This window comes from Sander lucioperca, chromosome 3, assembly GCF_008315115.2.
Source record: "Sander lucioperca isolate FBNREF2018 chromosome 3, SLUC_FBN_1.2, whole genome shotgun sequence".
In the NCBI taxonomy this organism is placed as follows: Eukaryota; Metazoa; Chordata; class Actinopteri; order Perciformes; family Percidae; genus Sander; species Sander lucioperca.
The window spans coordinates 42,429,246-42,447,195 of record NC_050175.1 but is presented as its reverse complement, the minus strand read 5'-3'; the positions used below and the strand labels follow the sequence as shown (position 1 = coordinate 42,447,195).

Below are 17,950 nucleotides of genomic sequence, written 5' to 3'. Positions count from 1 at the left end.
CAACAGCTCAGCCAAACAGAGTGGAATTGTGGGTCGGAGTGGTTTAACCATCTGAAATTAAATGTGTTTATTCCTCAGAGCTGATTTCAAGCAGCATGAGAGACACCTAATCCATGACTTAATATTTATATTAAAATGAAAAAAAATATTTAAAAGAGTTAAGCCCATTAAAGACATAACCACATTATCCCCACCAAAATTATTTACAACTATTCATCTGTGTTTTAAGGGAAAGAGATTCAGAAAAGAAATGGAAGCTGCAAGTTTGGAAGCATAAAGTATTTGACTCTTCAGTGTTTTTGTAAAGGGATGATAGTGAAAAAAGTTATCTCAACTAACAGCTTTGACATGGTGTTCTTAGGGTTGTGTGATAATAAAAAAAAACCATAAAAAAACTTTGCAGTGGAGGAATAAATCCAAAATGTTTAACTAGTTCATATTAATAGGATAACTTGTTTTGGCAACATTCTCCTCCAAATAATTTATAATATATTCTGTTCTGGTTTTCTTTTTTAGTTTATTTTTTTCAATAAACTTTGCATACTGGGATGAAATGGTAAACAAAAATACAATTGGAGAAGAGACTTCTGTTGGATGTATCAAAGAATGTCGGAAATATGATTCAGCTTAAACAATTCAAGGAGCTTCATCTTTCTCTAACGCCATAAATCGTTACTTTAAAAACACGCGCGCACACACACACGCCGAAACTAGGTCTGTGCATAATTACAAACACTAGCTCAAGGAAACAAACAGGAGGGGAAAGCTACAGTCAGCACTGCAGAAAATATAGAACCTGCAGCAGAGCACACAAGAAACTTTTAGTGTTGAGAGCTGCAGCTGAATAAACTCGTGCTTTAGAACACACACACACACACACACACACACACACACAGTGCGTTTCACTATCTTTGTAGGGACCCGTCATTGACATAATGCATTCCCTAGCCCCTTACCCTAACCTTAACCATCACCACTAAATGCCTAACCTTAACCCTTACCCTAACCATAACCTAATTCTAACCCTAATCCTACAACCAAGTCTTAACCCTCAAACAGACCTTTAAACTTGTGGGGTCCAGCATTTTGGCCCCAGAAAGCTGTCCAGACCCCACAAGTATACTCTATTCACGGTTTGTGGACCCCACGAATATAGTTAAACAACACACACACACACACACACACACACACACACACTTTTCAGATGTCATCATCTCAGCTCTATACTATATGTGGTTTACTGTTTGTCTAGTTGTGCTTGGCACGAATCCCTTTTAAGTAGTTTTTCCAGCGCTTGACCACATCCTTAAAGATGGGAGCGTTGTCTATGGATGCCAGCAGCTGCAGCTGGTTAATGTGCGTGGTGTGATAGTCCCAGCGTGCCAGGTTGGGCGCTGTGGTCACCATGAAGTGACGCAGGTCGTAGATGCTCCCAGACCCCGTGTCAAAGAGCGGAAGCATGGCCTTCAGCGACTCCATGCCGCGGCTGAACAGCTGCCCTGCCTCCCTGCCAAGCTTCTCCCCGGCTGTCTCAGTCAAGTCGTAGAGTCCCAGCAGGGAGTAGATGAAGCCGTTGAGGACAAAGGAGCTGGGTGTGGTGGGGTATTCTTCATACCAGTCGTATTTGTTCATGAACACAGCTTTGACCCCGTGCTGCGCTGAAGGCACCTTGTAGGGTCCTGTTGCCTTCAGCGCAGCGTCAAGGTACACCTGGTCCTTGGTGAGGAGGTAGGCTCTCACCAGGGTGGACATGGCCTGGCCCTGAGCCATGGCTGAGTACCAGCCGGGCTCCAGAGGCCGGAAGCCTTCACCCAGTTTACGGGTGACCATGATGGGCCAGCCACCTCGCTCGTCCTGGTTGCGCATCAGCCAGTCGCTGGCTGCGAAGAAGGCGGCCATGTGGGCAGTGGTGGAAATAGTAACATTGTCAACAAAGCCACGCCCATGTAGGATTAATCGCACCACCCGTCTTGGCATGATCTAAGAAGGACCACAGACGCAGAGACAGACAAAATTATATTATGACTGGAATTAGGATTTGGCATACTTTTTTTTTTTCTTAACATTGTTTCTTAACATTTCTACATGGAATTATTTAGTGTCTATTAGTGAGATACACAAGTTCAATTTTACAAAAATCTACATCTACATACATTTTACAAAAATAAAAACTATGCTGCAATTTTTATCGTGCTATTAGTTTTGTTCATACCACCAACTGAAATGCAGCTTTAAGATGGGAAAATGATGATTAACTATGTACGGTGTAGGTTAGGGCTGCAACCAACGATTATTCCGAAACCCCAAAATATTCAGCAAATCTTCAGAAGCTGAAACAAGGAAATGTTTGTCATTTTTGCTTGAAAAATTACTTTAACAATTAGTGAATTATCAACATAGTTGGTTGATAAACTAACTGTTGCAGCTCTAGCCCAGTTACATAGTTATTAGAACTATTAGAAGAGGTACTTTCAGCACCAAGCGCTGGACATAAACCAACCTTCGTGGCCTTCACAGCCTTGGTGTTGGACAGCCCGACACCCTTCCTGAGGTCAGTGAGCAGGTCCCGGGTCAGAGTGCTCCAGACGTTTCGTGGCCCGACACCGTATGTGATTTCATGGTCTTTGAAGGCGATAAGCTGCGTGCTGGTCACGTAGTGGATGGTAAACGGCGGGCCCTTCTCCGTTGTTTCCAGGATCACAGACACGCTGCCGTTGGAGGCAAACTTGATGTCCAAACTGAGGATGAAGTCTTTGGAGTTACCCAGCTGGAGGGACACGCCTTCTGAGGACTCTGTGGTGGCAGGATGAGAACAGGGCGAGTGTTGTAAATGTGTATAATGAATCCAAAATTGAAGTAAAAAAACAAGTTTCATAGTGTTTCTTCAAGTGCATCCGGTCTAAAAAAACATGACTAACCTCATTTGACAGATTTGACAAACTTCTGACGATTACTGGATGACACAGTGGACTATTTTTAACAGACTGACTGGAAGCCTGTTACAAATGTGTCTGTCTCCTTTGATGTTGTCTTTTTCCTCATGTTCCCAAGATTCACTCTGTAGTCACATTCTCAAATGATCAATAACAGTCATGACATCTGCGGTCAAAACCTTAGGGTCTTGTATCGTTATTACCTGTGTGAAGTGCCTAGCCCTGTGTGTGTGTGTGTGTGTGTGTGTGTGTGTGTGTGTGTGTGTGTGTGTGTGTGAGACTGAGCCTCAAACACACAAAATTCTCATGGGATGTACAGTACAGATGTGTCACTGCACACAGAGCCTAATTAAGAGGAGAACAGAAGGGAGGGAATAGAGGGAGGAAAAGAACAGAGTAGCAGGAAGAGAGTGAAAGAGGAAGTTGATGCACTGCAGCAACTTTTCCCTTTGCATCTCCACATCTCTTCCCTACAAAGCTCAAAGTTAGAAACCCAGATGCTATTCAGTTTCCACACAGCCACCGCTCCTCTTACATTATATCAACTCAGTGCCAGGCACTTTAGTTGCTGTTCTGAATTCATTTCAACCCCCTAAAACACTGGCAGCTTCTAACATGATCTCTCCTTTAGCCATGTAACTCGGTCTGCACAAAACACCCTCAAGAAACCTTTTCTAATCAAGGCTTCCGAAAGGATGAAAAGAAGTTTAAGTGTCAAGAAATGCCCTTAAAGCCAGCCCAAGACCGGAGAGAGTGAAAATGAGCCAATAGTGAGAAGACAATTGAGAATCAGATCTCACATGACATGAGCTGAGAAAGCAGAAGCAGTCGAGGCCGCCTGAGACACAAAGACTGTCGATCAGGAAGGAGAATGGAGGAGAGAGCCAGTCTGGCAGGGGCCTCTGGATGACTACGGCTCTTTAATGCACTCATAAATCCATTACTTAAGGCAATGCAGAGAGTAAGTGGATTTGTACTCTGGCCCCGTGATAACTCTGGCATCAATAAAGGATGGGAAGGGAATATAGACGAGATTCCACCTCCTCTGCTCTGCTTTTCTCTCTGGCTGTTTAGCAATAAGGCAGGAGACAGAGATGACATGGAGCTACAAATATGTCAGCGTCAAAACAATGCATGTATACATGAGTGAGCATGACGAACACTTGAAAACACAGGTTCAGTACGTATTGTGAGGATACAAAGAATCCAACAGACAACAGTCAATGCATGTTGATTATTCATCCACATCCTCCGGTGAATAAATCAGGACATGCAGTGCTTATAAAAAGTATTCACACCTCGGGATGTTTTCATGTTTTTAGGGCTGCAAATAACTATTTTCATTATCAATTAATCAGCCAATTATTTTCTTAATTTATCTTTTTGCCCATGAAATGGTGCAAAATATTCAAATTAGTTGCCAATTAATTTCCTGGCGATTGCCTAATCGATGGATTGTTTCAGATATACATGTTTATCTTAAAATATTGAATGAAAGAAGATTTTACATTTTTGACACTGATGAACATAAAAAGCCCCTTTAAAGTGATCTAAATTAATAGCAAATGTAAAATATAAAGATTTAGCACATTTGGCAGCATTTACAGCCTCAAGTCTGTGTGTATAGGATTTCCCCCATTCTTCTTTGCAAAACTGCTTGAGCTCCGTCAGGTTGCATGGCGACCATGAGTGAAGTCCAGCTACAAATAATCGATTGGATTGAGATCTGGACTCGGACACTGACTTGGCCAATAGAGGTCTGTTTTCACTTTGACATAAAATTTATATTCCTGAAAATTTTAATGAAACCAAATCCCATGTTTTGATACTTTTTATGCTCAGCATTTCCTGCCTAAACACCAGCGATTCACAGGAAAATGATCTATGCCAGAATCCAGTGGTACTGTTTTTGATATCAGCCTCACTGTTTACCATTCATTCTCCTACAGCCGCTTCAGAGCCAGCATTATCTACTGCTGCTGTTTCACATACAGTACATGGTGGCTTTTATTGTGAAGCATTCACAGGAAATGCAATATATTTGTCACCGGGATTAGTGGCGTCCACAGTCATTCATCAAAAATGCGTCTACAGAACAAGACTACTGTCATTTTCGACATTCGATCATTTTTATTTTTTTCAATAGAGTAATGGAACAGCTGCAATTATTACTCACTGACAGCTTCCTTAAAACAATGCAAATTTGTTTGGTTAAAAAAATATATATATACACCAGCAGTTGCTCTTCTGTTTGTCACAAAGGAGCTGCTCAAGGAGTGTTTCTGTTACCATGGTAACAACAGGTGTCATCAAACCAACATGGACTGAAATCTTAACAATTACGACTTTAAAGGTCAAAAAAGAGACTTTAACTCCACTTAGATTCAATGTTGTGAGACAAAACAAAAACATTCAACGTGGCTAGTGACCGATGTCACTCCACTGTATCTCCATACACAGATCGCCTTGCTAATTCTGACGGGTTTGTACAAACTGCATTTCTGAGCTATCAAACGACCACCAGGGGATTCTGAAAATAAAGGTGCTTAGTGGCGGAGAGTGTTCGTGCAGGAATGTGCCGTTGATGGATGGTAGATGGTAGGTTATTATCAGGGGACAGACGATTGATCCACTTGTCAGAGGATTCGAGAGGCTGTTCAACACCAGTGCCCTAGATACAGTAAGGAGGGAAAAAAGACCAAAACAGAGCGAAGGGAGTAGGAGGAGGAAGTGGAGGGAGGCAGAGACAGAAAGAGAAACTGACAGCAGAGGAGGACAAACAGGAAAAGTTTGAATGACAGAGCAGAATAAGGCGTTAAAATGGACAGAGCATAATATGACTGCAATGTTTTGGAAGCACAAAAAGGGCTGAGGGCTGATAAGTGGGTGGAAATGAGTGAAAAGAGGTGGAAAACTATAGATGAGGAAGATTAATGGAGAAGGAAGACTGCCGAGGGAGGGCTGAGAAGGGATGATGAAAACACGATGATGTCGAGGAAAGAGAGCTGATGACGGCGAGTCGATGCTGTAAGGCACGGTGAGCGAGGAGCAGAGAGAGAAAGAAAAGTGTAGAGCGGTGAAATGAAAAGAAATTGTTGATGAGAGGTTGAAAGCAGAAGAATTAGGAAGAGGGGGGAATTACAGGAGAGGCAGCAGCTCAACAAAGGACAGAGAGAGAGAGAGAGAGAGAGAGAGAGAGAGAGAGAGAGAGAGAGAGCGAGAGCGAGTGTGTCCTGGAAATATCAGCAGGAGATCAAAAGAGAATAAAGACAGTTCACAGTCAGCACTAAAATAAAAAATATTCGGTAACACTTTACTTGAAGGTATCTACATAAGAGTGACATGACACTGTCATGAACACATGACACTGTCATGACACAGTCATGGCACATGAACCCTAAACCTAACTCTAACCCTAACCATAACTTGTCATGACAAAAACCGAATGACACTTACTAAAAGAAGCGTTATGTCATAAACGTATAGGACTTGTTTATAATGTTTATGACACGTTCATGACAGTGTCATGTCACTCTTATGTAGATACCTTCAAGTAAAGTGTAACCCATCTATTGAATATTCTGACTTAAACCCAAATCCAAAAGGCCAACTATCTCGTGGCCTTGGTGGTCATTTAACAGCTTTAAAACTAGGCCAGATTTCCAATCTCTGTTACAATAAAAACAGTCAGATTTTATTCATAGTTTAGATTTTTAGACCACTCAGAGATATTCACAATCAAAAAACACAATCTCGACATCGGACTGAACAATTTAAGGAAAATTTCTGATTGCAATTTTTCTGACCAATATTGCCCTTTCAATTGAAACAATTTTTGAATGAAGCTACCGGTCTGTAATCGTGGTCTACATAGTATTAAAGTGCCCATATTATGAAAAAATCACTTTTTCTGGGATTTGGGGTGTTATGTTGTGTCTCTGGTGCTTCCACACACATACAAACTTTGAAAAAAATCCACCCATGCTGTTTAGAGTGAGATACGGTTTCTGAATGTGTCCTGCCTTCAGTCTCTGGGTGAGCTGTTCAAAATCGGCACGGCTTGTGACGTCACAAGCCGAAACGAGCAGGCTAACCGCAACCATTAGTTCGTAGCGTTAGCATGCTAACGCTATGGCTAACGCTAGCATGCTACCTCGTTCTCAATAGCAAAGCACTGCTACAACACACACAAGTTCACCATAATCTACAAAAGAACTACTTACATGTGCGCCCTCATTTAGAAGTCTCCCAGCTAATCCTGCCTTGTAACTGACCAAAGTTGTAGAAACAGCTTTTCTTTTACTGTCTATGGAGCTAGCTAGCTGACATGATCTACATCTGAGCTACTGGGCATGTGCAGTGCAATCAAAGATAGTACAGAAGAAGAAGAAGAAAAGAGGTCTCACTCTGTAGCTAAAACAGAGACCAGCTGAAAAGAGGATCTGCAGCAGTGAGAGAGAGCACTGCAGTACAACAAAAATATGGTGTTTTTTGAAAATTAAACCATGTAAACCTATTCTGGTACAACCTTAAAATACAATTATGAACCTGAAAATGAGCATAATATGGCTGCTTTAAATAGATCGCAAGCATTATCAAACACTTATTGTTTCTACATTAATAGAAAATATTGCTGTTGCTTGTCGTTGAGGTCCTCGGGGGTCCCTTTTTTCTAACACTACTCAGAGAAAGAGCTTTCTATAGAAAAATTGACCAATTTACCACACATATTAAGATTTTTTATCAAAGATAATTATAAGATCTTTAAAGGAATAAGGTTAATAGTTTAACTAGGAGATTCCAACAAATCTGTTCACCAGCTGTCATTTAGCATTTCACTCGACAACTGCCGATCTACCTGCAAACTAGGCTGAAATTTAAGTGAGGCGATCACCCAGATTGTTAATGTAGAAAAAAACTCATCACTCTGTTGCTCTTTTAAATACAGCAAAACGACAGCCTGCTCCTTATTATGTCATCCAAAATGACACAGAGTGGGACTTCTTCCACAAAACCAGCTTTGCCAAAGCGTAAATCTATCGATACCAGCATGCAGAGAGTGAGCATACAGTATTAACCAGGCAGCAGCCAAGACTTATTGATTGTTGTTTCACACATTCACAGAATTAACATTAATTGACAACAGCTGGGTAAAGATGCAGGTATTATAGCTGGTGACGGTCACGGTCACCGGATTAAACTTTAATTCGCACTTGTGATTTGAAAACTTGCACTCTTTCAAATCATATATACACACATACTGCAGCCCTGAATACAATTCTCTTTGGAGCATAATGAGAAGGACAATAGGAGTGAAGAGGGAGACAGTTTTTTCTTCATATTTTCCCTCTTTAGAGATACATTTTTAGATACATAAGGGAGAAGGCTGCACACAATAAACAACTATATAGTCTGAGCATCCTCAGTACCTTGATACAAAGCGAGTGAGGTGGATTCAATTAGAGTCCTTGGATAGTGCCATCCTTCAGTCAGTTTTATTACAATGGACCTATAAACTATGCACTGACAGAGAATTAAACAGATAAATTATAATGTATAAGGTTTCTTACTGCAATGTTCAAATCTTACCAATTCCCACAAAAAAAAAAAAAAAAAGACACATCATAGACAATTATATCTTACGGTATAAACTCTTCTAATGTATTCTAAACTGAAAATAGTTTGATTAAAACATGTACACGGTTTGTTTAATATTATTCTGGTAATATTAATAACATTACAGATACATCACTTCTGTTAATGTTAAAGCTAATGATATCTGACTGATGACCACCAAATGACACTGCTGAGTGCTCTCTCCACTGTAGCAGAGTGAGCTAACATTAGCTTCACACACTGACAGCACAAACAACTCTGAATCCTGGAAAACCTGACCCAGGGCTATAAGGTTAGTTTGCCTAAAATATAAATATGATTTATATAATATGCTCAAAGGAATAATCTGGTGATATTCTATATATGTTTTTGTCAAGAAATACCATAAAAAGACCAACACTGAACCTGATTCTATACTATGCAGCCAAATCTTGATCTAGCTCATTTCTCTGTGTCATAGACTTCCACTGTTGTCCACAAACAACGAAAACCACATCAATGTTGCACTGGGTGACATGCATATTCATGACAATGAACATGTTGTTGGTTTTTGACTCAATCTAACATACGCTGCTGTGTGAGAAACAAATGCACTATTTACTCTGTTTGCTAAACATTGCATTTCCCAGCTGTTTTAGGAAATGATTTAGCCTTTTTAACGTAAATATTTGTGACCTGTTCTTAAAGACTTCACATCACATCATATATTGTGTTTCTGAACAGCAAAAAAGGCAAAAGTTAACTACCTTTCACTAAAGCTCATATGGCACGTACAATGGTTTGCAAAGAGCACACTAACCTAACAGCCTTGAGATTTTTTTCTGCCCTTTGACCAACAAACTGAATTAAGGTTAATTGGCTCCAGCTGATAAAATATGGACCGTTATCATTTCAACCACTAATATTCATGCCCCACCAAAAAAAAAGGAGTCTTTTGTGAAAATAATTTTGAGTAAATGTGTTTCTGTCTGTAGCATCAGCGGGAAGTTTTACAATGCATTTGGACAGCATAAATGTGACAATGTCTGACTCAGTGAAGAAAATACGATGATATGTGTGATGCCACATTTGCTGGTTCTTTAATCATCATACATTTTCATGAATCGGTCATTATGTGGTGGGTCAACTGTAACGCAGTGTGCCAGTATTCTCGCGCTGTGGCAGTGACTCACTGCAGCCTATCATCCTGTCCTGAGGATGTAGTTGCATATCGAGCCTCCAACAGCAACAGCTAACAGGAGATAAGCTCCTTGCCTGGAGGCCATCTGGGCTCACGGAAAGCTTACATACCTGGAGCACTGAACTGACGCACGGAGGTAGCTCGAGTCTTGTCGAGGACACGGCTGAGGACGCAACCTTTCGGCACACTCCAGGGCGCTGTGCTGGCCCGGCTGTCTCTGTCCTCGGCTGTATCGTAGACCTCCACGTGGGGAGGGCGCTCCGTCAGGTTTTTGCTGTAGTGGCTTAAGCCATACTGAGCAATCTGGATGGCGTAGAAGTAGCCCTGAGGGCCCCACTGAGTGGACAGAGGCACGCCTGGGTGGAAAAGAGGGATGTAGAGAAAGAGGATAAGGACAATGGTGTTAAGTGAATAGAGACAATAACCTCCTTATAGGCAAGAGCCCATAAACAAAGCTTCTGTGGTTGGTTGTCTTTTTATGGTTGTTACTTTTATAGTGTCTTGAAATTTGTGTATCTTGTTTTAAGCTCTTTGCAGTCTATTTCAAGCAAAGGTTCTTTTTTTTTTTTTTTTAGATGGCAGTGGTAACAGCTTATTGTTTTTGCAGTGTCACATTGAGTTCATAACCACAGTCACATCAATTAGAATTACCACCTTGCGGTTGTATGCCTCCACCAACCAGTCAAGCTGCAGTTTATAAACATGTCTATCCAGACTCATATAATATATGTAGTGAAGACTTTGAAGCTATTTAATAAATTTGGTGATAGGTGGATGTTTCATACGCATCTTCAACTGGCAGCACAGAAGATCTGTGCAATCACCACAGTTTCAGGACTAGTGTCACCAATTCAGCGTCGGACCGATCACAGTGAAGTTGACCTTTGGGATATAAAATGTCTTCACTTCCTTATTTTATTCTATTAGATATTTGTGTGAAATGTTGGCATAATTAGCGTAGGAATTCTTGAGTTATGGCCAAAAAACATTTGTTTTGTGAGGTCACAGGGACCTTGACCTTTGAACTTTCAAAATCTAATCTGTGCATCCTTGAGTCCAAGGGGATGTCCGTGTCAAATTGCAAGACATTTCCTCCAGGGGGTCCTGAGATATCACGTTCAAAAGAATGGGACAGACATACCGACAACCTGAAAACATAATGCCTCTGGCCATGGCTGTCGTTGGAGCAGAGGCATAATAAAACTGGTCTTAAATTAATTTTTGATATTAAACATACACATTTTAGGACTTTCCAGTAATTGGATGAGACTGACTATGGCAATTACAAAGATTCAAATCTGGGTCTATTTTATAAACACAAACACAGAAGACAAAAAAAGAAGCAGAAAAAGATAAAAACTAAAAAAAACACACCACCAGCTATGGTAAATGATTGCACGGTCTGGTTAAATTCAAGCTAATCTACTGCATTTCACCGGAGGCGAGCTTCCCTGTTCACGCAGCCAGAAATAGCTCAGGCAGGAGAATCACTCTGATTAACAGATAGTTCACTTAAAGACCTTGTGACAGAGAGAGCACATGTGCAGCCCAAACCTCATCCTTCTGAGAAGAAGACCATAATATACTCATGTTAGGGCTGGGTGATAATGTGCCTCCTTTCAAACTAATCACCACTGCATACAAAGCTGATCACTTATGTTGTACTTTCCTTATTGCCATTTGTGCCGTTTCCCCAATAGGATGCATCTTGCACAAAAGATATTTGCTGTTCTGTAGTGTATGGTTCAGTCAGTGAGTGACATAACACAAAAAGAAAGCTTAATCTTTTTTTATGACAGAAAAGACTGTAAATGGGGTGTGTAATTGAAAATGGAGGTGAAGGATAAACTGATGGCGACTATGAACAAGTCGTCCTTACTGTCTAGAGACCATACAGCTAGTAATGGTGTGTCTAATGTTAATAATAATAAACTATTTATATTGCACTTTTCATACATAAAATGCAGCTCAAAGTGCTTTACAAAACAAAGAGCAGACAATTATAAGGACAATGATTGACAATTAATAGCAATAAACCAAATGTTTAATTATCTTACTAATTATTTTCCAATTTGTCTAACAATCTGGAACATCTTAACATCTACCTTTGGTCTTCCTGTTGTTAAAACATGAAGTCACTTTTCACCTGTCAGTGAGGAGCTTTACCAAAACCTTCCATCCAGCCCTGATCCCCTTATTTTCATAGACTGTATGTTAGGGCTGGGACGATTCGTCGACATAGTCGACGTAATCGATTACGTAAATGCGTCGACACAAATAATTAGCATCAACGCATCACACGTAGAAATCTAAAAAATCATAGCTGCCTCCAGCAACAGCGCAAGTATGGATTCCTCGCGAGTTCAACAACAACAAGAAAAAGGCTCACACACGGTCTTCTAAAGTGTGGGAGTATTTTACTCTTAATGCCAACAACAACATGGTCTGTAGACTTTGTAAAATGCATCACTGAGTCAGGATAACAGCAACAAAACACCGTAAGTTCTGCTCACCTTTTGCTCTGCTCCCTTTCCCTCCCAAGTAGAGTTTAGATTCTTTGCCTGAGCCCGAACTTGACCCACGGGCTGTGTCGGGACGATATTTCCTGCCACTATCCCCGGGCCAGGACCTTGATTGTATTTGTGTTTTTTTAATCATTAATTTATTAGCCTAATTGGGTGGGGAGAAAGCTATGCCTCTCCAGCTTCTCCCGTAGCTCTGGGTATATGTCCTGCACTGACTTGTAAAGTGTGAGGTAAACTGTGCTAAATCGTGTCTCCCCCATCTGTAGCACTGTCTTCAATAATTGCGCAACCAGGCCAGATTGTTTCAGATATCGCACGAGTCCTTTATAACGTCAGTTATATCGGCCCACGTGTTAAAAAATTGTCGGGTTAAAATGGGCTTGGGCTCATAATTCCAGTTAATGTGTCGGCCCAGGCTCGTACACAACGTGCACGGGCTCGGGTAGGGCTTGCTTTTTTGTGCCCGATCTAAGCTTTACTCCCAAGCATGTGCGATTATCAACATAGTGACACGGAATGTGTTCCCAGTAGTAGCCCAACGGTATGTTAGTCTGTTGATTTGTTTTACCATCATCATGAGTGACCCAATCAATTACAGACTTATATTAGACACTCTGCAACTTGCCTTATGTTGGATTTATTTGATACATCTGATTTCATATGTTGCTAAAATTGCACAGGGTTAGGGTTGCACAAAAACAATCAACTTCTTCTAACTGTAGAGTGACAGTCACACTGATGAGCAGAAGTAAAAGATTTTGCATATTTGTCAACTGCTCCCTGCAGTGTTTCGACTGCAGAGAGCCTATATGGACAGCCCATCAACATAGATTCACTCTAATCCACAAAGATTTTTCATGTTTGTATAGATTTATATTCCTTTCTGAAGTCAAAGTGACATAAAGATGAATATCAATAAGTAATGTGAGCAGTCCCTCTTCTCTGCACTCTTGTATCATGCCAGACAGAGCTGAAGTTGTGCTGCATGCATAGCCATTGCATGTGTTGGCCCATTTTAACTTTGGATCTGTTTTTTTTTTTTTTTTTATAAACAGAGACAACAAAGTGCTCAAATGTGCAATATGCATGGTTGAAATCCTGTTAGCAACAATCACAAGGTAGCCTGCTTCATGGCAAACATATCTAAGTTATGTATCTGAAATAAGCATTTTCACATTACTGGTGGGGTATTAATTTATGCCCTATTTTAAAGTTCATTTTTAAAGGGACGAGTACATAGCATAGACCGATGCCACATATTACATTTAAATAGTAAAGTCATCACAAACACTTCCTGATTGAGAAGTGATATTTGATATATACACTCTCATACATCCCCACCCCAAAAAAAACACTCTCCAATCCCTTGCCTGACTTTTCTCCATGCTTGTCTTGTTACTGGCATCTCCCTTGACAACTTAAGTCAAATGACTGTCAAAATCCTAACACTGTAACGCTGTGCTACTCACTGAATAGCACTAAGTAATCCATGTGGAATTGACTGTTAAGCCTCCACATATTTTCATGACTCCAGAGAGCAGACTTTTCTAAAAATCTGAAGGCTCTAAGCCTACTGAAGTTAATATAGCAGCAGAAGTGCTAGACCATCTTATTGTTATGCAAGCTTTTTTTTTTTTTTTTTACCTTTAGTTAGGTCAGCAAGACTGCAACATCTGGATGAAGGTTAGCAGACATTATAGCTCCATTAAACAATATTAATATTAAACTAAATGACTAATGTGTCATGTGAAAGGGTTGATTGTTGTGCTGAGAATTAAGACCCAACTAAGTCTTCAGAACTGTTTCTATGAGGTTTTTTTGTAGTCTTTCTGCCAAAAATAGCTTAATGTAGCTTAACGTTTGCATTATGGCTGGGTGATCCAGCTAGGTACTTTATGAAACACTTTGGGGGAATAATACTATATTTATTTTTGCTATATTGCATCTTTTTAAATTAAATTAATTTGTATTTTCTAGTCATTACAACCTAGCTGTAACCACAACAGTTGGCAACAGTGTCCTGGATTCAGAGACTATTCATCCCACTTCTGTCTTCACTAGAAAGCGCTGCATCTATCTTGGTCAGTAGGTTGACCATGTGCAGGTGTTGCGTTAAGAGAGATCGCATGTCATGTATGTGTTTGCACCGAGAGTGTAAGTGAGAGTATGTGTGTTTTATTAAGCACTTAAAAGGTTAGAAGATGTGTTTTAGGACTGTGTGCATGGGTTTGTGCAAATGTTTAGTTTGAAGATAAAGATGGTTCAAAGAAAAAGCGAGACACAAAAAACGCATAATTTAAGAGGGTGTTGTTAGAGAGGATGAACTACTTCCACTAATGGTAGTGCTCCGGCTGCTGGAGCTTCATTATTCTCAACTTTTGTTCTTTGTCTGATGGAGGCTGTACCGCAACAAAGAAAAGTAAGACCTCAATTTCGAATCCTCTGCTATAAAACCACAAGCCCTACAGGAGATGTGACAAGTAATGGCATATAAAAGTGCTGCGTTTTTATGACCCTTTCTAATAATAAAAACCTTGAGAGCATACTTTTGTATTCAGTGACTGGTTGTGAAGTTCAGACTAATGTATCTGAAATGCTCTCAATTTAAAGTTTTTTCATCCCAATAGTATTACAGTTTAAAGAAGCGAGTGACTGCTTGAGCTTGAGATATCAGTACATTCTGGGTTCGTGTCAAATGCCTTGACTCCTGACACAAGTTACATCCCAACAGAGTATGGGAGAGGCCAGAGTTATGTAAAAGGACCATCACGACATTTAATGAACATTGCTGAGGGTTCTGTTAAATAACTTTTCCATGGGTAGCAAGGTCTGTTGGGAGTGAAATGCTCCCATGACCTTGTTTAAGCCCTGTGGTAAATTGGACTGTGACAGGCTAATTAATGAACTGCTATTTTCACCTATAAAAATATGTTAAGTTCAGGAGAGGTGTGTATGCTTGGGCGTGTGGACTGCTAAAGGAGCATTGGGCTTAATTAATGGACCTTGTTAAATTGTGTGTGTGTGTGTGTGTGTGTGTGTGTGTGTGTGTACAAGTGTGTGTGTACAAGTGTGTGGGTATAGGAGTGTAGATGTGTTTTCTCTGTGTTGGACTAAAAGAAATGGTCTAGAGGAAATGAGAGGGTGAGAATAACTGGGCTCACCGCTCCTCAGCCTTGAGGTACTAACAGATTTGGCTAGATTCCAGTCTGACCTATTTCCTGCAATATATGTTCCCTGCTATATATGTTCCCTCCCTTACATATCGACTACTAATCGACCGAATGTGTTACCGGGCTTTCTGACCTGCCTCATAATTTGGCATTCTCTGCATCCATGCGAGTATTACAGCCTCCGAAAGAGTGTATAGCAGATTTACACAAATACTTCTTGCAGATTTTTGTTAAAAATATATATACAGCATGTTTGTGTAATGAACAGAAAGGCAGATTTGTGTTACCAGGTAAATATCTAAAAGAGGGCAAACATACAAGATACATAATCTACTTGTATAGGTAGATTTATTTCAACATAAACATGTATTTTAAAAGATCTACTTACCTATAAATTAGAAAATAAAGTGATTAAAAAAAAGTCCTACACGTCAAGCTTAATTTAAGACTGTAGACCTCTCTTCATCTCTCCCTCTGCACTGTGGTTGGTGCTAGACTGAGAACTGAGCCCCTTAGCAAGTAGCTAATTAGCCAGTCGGCTGTCTGGCCACTAAATTAGTAAGATGTAACAACTTAAGGTTTTATTCACACACTCAGTCAGTAGTCTCGCTTTGCCAGACCCTCCTCCAAAGCGCGCTGAAGGAGAGTCTGGCTACTCCACAAAGCATTCGGGGATGGGAGGATGGTTTAATGGCATTTCTTTAAACCAATCAGAATCATCATGGGGGGTGCTAAAATCCACACAGAGCTGCTAAAAAAAAAAAAAATAGTCATGCGAGAGAAAACTCAGATTGGACAGATAGTCTAGCTAGCTGTCTCTATTTACCATGCAGTGATCTGAGGAGCAGTCAACAATAGTCCTCATAAATCCACTGTTTAAAATTCCAACACAAAGAAAGCGGAAGGAAACGGAAAATACATGCATCCGGCGGAATTTCCTGCAGCACCGGGGCAATCCCGGAAGTGGAACATGAAGGATATAGACTAGCTAGTCAGGTACCTTGCTCCCCACCGCAGAGAGACTTCTTTGCCCAGAGAACGGATGACAGATGGACAGTCTGCTTTTTATAAATATGTTGGCTAACTGTAAATGTAAATGGACTGTTTTTATATAGCGCTTTTCTAGTCTTAACAACTACTAAAGCGCTTTTACAAAGTACAGGAACCATTCACCATTCACACACATTCATACACCGAGGCTGCCGTACAAGGTGCCTCCTGCTCATCAGATAAACATTCACACATATTTACACTCCGATGTGCAGCATCGGGGGCAATTCGGGGTTCAGTGTCTTGCCCAAGGACACTTCGACATGGGACTGCAGGGGATCGAACCACCAACCTTCCGATTGGCAGGCGATCGCTCTACCACAGCCGCCCCTAACGATAGCTAATCTCCCTCGTCTCACCTTGGCCTACCCGCATGTGTCACTCATGTCACGTCTTATAAACATTAAGGAAGCGGGAGTGAGAAACACAAGGCATTGTGAAAACTAAGCTAACGTTACGTACCGAGTAACGTTAGTACAACATTACGGAGGTAACGTTATGTACCGAGTAACGTTAGTACAGGGGGGAGTGACAGGCTGCAGCTGGAAATCAGAATGGAAATAGTTTTGACATGACTTTAAAATGGACATCCACCGAGCCAAAGTGCTTATGTTAACATTAGTTAGCTTGTTCTTGTTTCCTAACTGCGTCGTGAGTTATAGTAACGTTAGCTTAGCTGGGAGCTTCATGGAGAAAGCTAAAGTTTATGTTAGCTGCCCTACTGCTGTCAGAGTTAGCTTCGACTTCATATATTACCTTCTAATAGATGTATTCTCAGTAACGTGACAATCTGCAAGAAACAGGTTGCTTATAAATCACTAAAATAGTAGTGACAACACTGTTTGGCTTAGTTATCAATGCAAATAGCATCGTTTGTCACTTAGTTTATGACAAATCGTTTCGGCTGTACTTTCAAACATGATGTCAATGTGCCAACCGAGCACCATTAGCCCTTACAACAGAGCCGCTTCAATATACTTGTTAGATAATGTTTCATTACAGAGTTCACTGTTGATTTGTGTTTGTCGCTGTGTGCTCGTGGTGGAAAATGAATGTAAACAAAGTTGCATGCAATGCGCCATGACGTAGGTCCCCTTCAAGGCCAGGCCTTTAGCCAGGCTAATGTTAGAAGTCCCTCTAGTGGACAGAACATGTAATAATAACCACATGCTTATAGTGGCATTGACAATGCATACGCTTGAGTAGTGTAGTACATATTAATAACAGCTGCATTTGAGCATTAAATATTAAAATATTATTTGAATATTAAAAAAAATAAATGAAATTTGAATGGTATTCTAGAGGAAGATTGACAGCTCTAACGTGGTGGTTGCCCATAGTCTTCACAATGTGTTTAAGTGCAACTTTCTGGCCCAAAAAAAAAAAAAAGGCGTCGGCCTTCATTGCCACTAATTCTTTGCCGTGTGCCTGGTGTGTCAGGGCTGTGGCCAAAATATCTATGAATCTTCTACTTCA

At 40.6% G+C, this 17,950-nt stretch overlaps 1 protein-coding gene across 3 annotated transcripts in view; it reads right to left on the bottom strand.

Annotated features, from left to right (window-relative positions):
* Window positions 1–1,166: 1,166 nt before the first annotated feature.
* glceb (glucuronic acid epimerase b) overlaps window positions 1,167–17,950 on the bottom strand; it is a 54,801-nt gene continuing 38,017 nt past the window's right edge. For 2 of the 3 annotated variants that reach the window (XM_031290133.2, XM_035999783.1), the window contains 3 exons: window positions 9,840–10,085; window positions 2,501–2,793; window positions 1,167–1,980 (listed from right to left, as the gene is read on the bottom strand). In XM_031290133.2, the coding sequence (XP_031145993.2) occupies window positions 1,249–1,980; window positions 2,501–2,793; window positions 9,840–10,085 (1,271 nt within the window). In that variant the 3' untranslated portion in view covers window positions 1,167–1,248. Of the gene's footprint in view, window positions 1,981–2,500; window positions 2,794–5,848; window positions 5,959–9,839; window positions 10,086–17,950 lie in introns of those variants that run through there. The other variant, XM_035999784.1, reaches the window with a different exon arrangement.